At 41.0% G+C, this 4583-nt stretch overlaps 1 protein-coding gene across 1 annotated transcript; it reads right to left on the reverse strand.

The window, feature by feature from the left end:
* Positions 1–2008: 2008 nt before the first annotated feature.
* On the reverse strand, positions 2009–2992 carry OR6A2 (olfactory receptor family 6 subfamily A member 2; the record flags this gene model as incomplete). Its single annotated transcript, XM_084773662.1, has 1 exon — positions 2009–2992. The coding sequence occupies one exon, from the start codon at positions 2990–2992 to the stop codon at positions 2009–2011; it is 984 nt and encodes a 327-aa protein (XP_084629788.1).
* Between the last annotated feature and the right edge of the window lie 1591 nt (positions 2993–4583).

A 4583-nucleotide genomic window follows, 5' to 3' on the forward strand; every position in this document is an offset into this window, starting at 1 on the left:
ACTCCGAAACAACTTCTGTGGAGATAGTCATTTCTAAACTTTAAACAAGATATTAATAAGGTTAGGTAACTTCTTTGGTATTATATATATATAATGTGTGTGTGTGTGTGTGTGTGTGTAGTGCTAAAATGTTTTGTTGATGTAAAATAGCAAATAACATACAATACTGTCAGACTCAGGCAGGAAGAAAGCTTGAGGCCAGCAGTTCAAGGTCAGCATGAAAAAAAAAAAAAACGACTCCACCTCAAAGTATACTTTCTAACAACGTTTTCACAAGTCTGATAAGACAAGAGAAGGCCATAAAAAGGCAGTTACACCCAAAGGACACCAGAAAACAAAAGCTTTATTGTCCTCAGGTTTCTGGTTACCAGCCACCTCCTCACTATCTCTGCCAAGATGGATAAAGTTATGCATCTTAATAGTTAAGCAGAGCTTACTGACATTAATATGGTAGTCATAAAATACTGCTGAAAAGGTAATTAATAAGAAAAGCATGTCCATTAACATTTTAATCAAATTCCTTCTAGCCATAGTTAAAATTGAAAAAAATAAGCAATTTTGATACTTTTACATAGCATAATAATTTCATCTACTGAATTAATTGTTTTGAGTCATTAGTGCTCTTTAGATCATGTTGCTATATTGTTTCAAAGACAGCATTTACTACATCAGCTAAACTAGTGCCCATACTTGTAAATGTTAACTATATACTCAACCATTTCATTATATATAAGAATATATATGCTCACAGGGGGAGGAAATCCCTCTCAGGAACAGTCATAGGGGAGGGGAATAAGGGGAAAATGGGATGGAGGGAAGAATGGGAGGATACAAGGGATGGGATAACCATTGAGATGTAACAAAAATAAATTAATAAAAAATAAAATAAAATAAAAAGTAAAATATAAACATCTTTAAAAAAGAATATATATGCTCAAATCCTTTCAGTAATTTAAAGCTTGTGTTCCATATTTCCCAGTTTCTTTCCAGCAAGACTGAAATAATTTTCACCTCCCTATGTCCTAGTGAAGTTTAAGAGGTTTAGTTCTTGCACCTGCTGAAGTCAGCAATAGGTCTCACACACTCTTATCTATATGCCCACACATCATATTAATGTATTGGGTGTATTTATAACAATTATGTCATAAATAACGTTCTTTACCATGACAGCAAAATGTGCCTTTGTCTCCATGATGTTTATCGTATAATGAAGGTTGCAGAACATTAAGGAATCAACTATACTCAGCCCCTAATTCAATAACCTCAGTAATTTGGAAATAAAGCCAGAAACCACTGTAGTCCAAGAGATAGTTCATAGTTTGGGCTGATGACGTGGGTCAGAGCACACAGCTGCAATCCTGGCATTTCAGCCATGGAGGCAAGAGGCTCAGGAGTTCAAAGCCATCTTTTGTTACCTAGCAAACGCAATGGCCACACAGAATACATGCAACTCTGTCTCCAAGTCTTAGTTTCTTACACCCTTTCCTTAAAATCACTCCAGAATGTTCACGATCTGGGCTTCTGTTATTTCACAGGCCAGATATTGGCCTGCTTTTTCCTTTTTGTAGCCTGTGCTTCCTTTAATGGCACTGGATTTATGTGAGCTGCAACAGTGTACACAATACTGGTCCAGGCCTTACCACCATAAACTGGAGCCCTATCTTGCAGAAATCCAGCCTCTACCTTGAAATCTAAGCCTTTTTTTTTTTTCTGGACTGCATTGCAGGAACTAGAAACTCTGACTCCTAGCTTCATTCCCTCTAATTTAGACTACAAAGAAAGAAAGAAAAAAAGAAAGAAAGAGAGAGAGAGAAAGAGGGAGGGAGGGAAGGACAGAAGGAGGGAGGGAGGAAGGAAGGAAGGAAGAAAGAGAGAGAGAGAGAGAGAGAGAGAGAGAGAAAGGAAAATTTCAACCCAAGTTTTTTTTGTTTTTTGTTTTGTTTTGTTTTGTTTTGTTTTTTATTTTGTTTTGTTTTTGTTTTTACCATATTTATCAACTCCTCCCTATCTAACCGTCTCTGCCAGATTTCTTAGCATCAGCATCCTGGCCCTGATACAAGTGCAGAGTGCGGCGGAGGGCTCTTTTGACCTCTTGGTTGCGCAAGCAGTAAATGATGGGATTAAGCAATGGTACAATGACAGCGTAGAGTACAGAGACCAGCTTGTTGGTGTCAAAAGCTGAGAGCGCCTTAGGCCTGGCATAGATGAAGATACTGGCTGCATAAAAGATGACCACAACAGTGAGGTGGGAGGCACAGGTAGAAAAGGCTTTATGGCGGCCAGCAGCTGAGGGGATGCGCATCACAGCACCCGTGATGGCCATGTAGGAGGCCCCGGTGACAGAGAGAGGCCCCAGCAGAATAAAAATGGCTAGGATAAAGTCCGTGAGCTCTGCTGTGGACATGTCGGTGCATGAGAGGTTGAGCAATGGAGAAACGTCACAGAAAAAGTGGTTGATGGTGTTGGGGCCACAGTAAGACAGGCGGGAAATGAGGAAAACTTTAACCATGGAGATGCCAAAACCTCCAGCCCAGGACCCAACTGCCATCTGCACACACAGCCGGCTGCTGACAATGACAGGGTAGTGGAGAGGGTGACAGATAGCCACGTAGCGGTCATAGGCCATCACAGCAAGAAGGACACATTCGGTGCAACCCAAGCCCAGGAAAAAGTAGAGCTGAGTCATGCAGCCCTCAAAGGAGATCAGCTGTCCGTGGTTCTGTTTGGAGCCAAGAAAGCCAGCAAGCATCTTAGGAATTGTAACAGTGACATACCAAATTTCCAGGAATGACATATTAGCCAAGAAAAAATACATGGGTTTGTGGAGGGTGGGGTGAGTCCTAATTGCTGTAATGATGAGAGCATTTTCAGTCAGCACCAACACATAGGCCAGCAGAGAAAGGAAAAATAGCAGTGCTCGCATTGGTGCAGGAGCTGGGAAACCCAGCAAAACAAATTCACTCACTCGCCCGCTGTGGTTCCTTCGCTCCATGCTTTCAGTCTCGTTCACTGCTCTTCAAGAGACGAGACCAAAATGTCTTATGAAAGGGGCAGCATGAACCTCGCTTGGTGAGTTTACTGATAGGCTACAACGCTTGTGGTGCACGTGATTTATAACAACTATTCGATGAGCTCAGTGGTGAGCCAAGAAAACACAGACAAAATAAATGACTGCATTGCAGACAGTATAAAAGATGGATCTGGTCCTTGGAGAAGCATGCACTGAGAAACCAGGGGTGGAAAGACAACAGTTCCAATGTCTGTTTTTTAATCCTATAAAAAAAAAAAAGACAAGAAGAAATCAACGCCATAAATGTTGATGGTGAAAACATAGATGTGATACATTGTCGTAAAAATAATTAAACAAACACCTAAAATAAAAAACTGTAGAATTTTTAGGCTTCCCGAAAGTGGGAATTTATCATAAGTTGGATGGAATTTCCTTTTTGGAGGAAGTTACATAATGAAGAAATAACAGTTGTACATATCACAATTGAGTACCTACTGCGTGTTAATGATGGAGGCATTGTTTTAAAACATCTGTAGTGCTGTTGGTTCTTCAGAACAACTCTGAGGTGATGTAACTAATAACCCCACTTATGCCCAAGGAAGCTGACACATAACAATGTTAAGAGTGGGGCTGAAACAATGGCTCATCTGTTGGGAGCACTGGCTGCTCTTCCCGAAGACGTGGGTCAATTCTCAGCACCCACATGTCTGTCCCCAGGTGTCTGTAACTCCATTTTCACATAATCCAACACCATCTTCTCACCTCCATGGGTACAAGGTACACACATGGTGCATAGACACAGATATAGTTAAAACATCCATACAAATAAAATTAAATAATAAGGAAAAAACTGTAAAAGAAAAATGTGACTTGCTCCTAGTCACACAGATTTTTAGAAGGTGAAACTAGGAATTGGGGACTTTAGAAACTGGGAGATATTCAGGTGACACGCATTCCAGATTTACATTCCAGAGGGGGAATTTGCAAGTTCAGCTGGAGATGCAACCTTTTCCTCCAAAGAAGGGAGACTAAGGCAGAAAATCAAGTATTAAAGCAACTCTGGGGCTCAGATCCCACAGAACATAAAACATACAAAGAAAATGTAACCTCCTCCTATATATCGGGACATGGAGTAGGTGCTGGGAGACCTGATGACTGAAAAGTCCATCATCTCTGAACGTGTAGCTAACTCTCTTCCAGTAAGAGTAATGCCATTCCTTTAGCATCAAAGCAAAGGTAGCAAACAATCAGTGGAGAACACTCTCTCTCTCTCTCTCTCTCTCTCTCTCTCTCTCTCTCTCTTAATTTTGATAACAAAGTTAGAATTCTTTTCTTGCAAATGCTCAAGTGAGTCTGTACTCTGTGAGTCTGAGAGAAGTTGGCGTTCCCACATGACAGTTCATATAAACAATAAAGGATTTTTTTTTAAGTCAAAGGCTCCTATGGTCAGAGCACTGGAGGGTAGGCAGAGATCACAATGGAGAATTAAGTAGAGTGTGCTGGATATCCGAGCATGCACACACACACACACACACACACACACGCACACGCACACGCACACGCACACGCACAC

Source organism: Acomys minous (assembly GCF_964271855.1).
Source record: "Acomys minous genome assembly, chromosome: 2".
NCBI lineage: Eukaryota > Metazoa > Chordata > Mammalia > Rodentia > Muridae > Acomys > Acomys minous.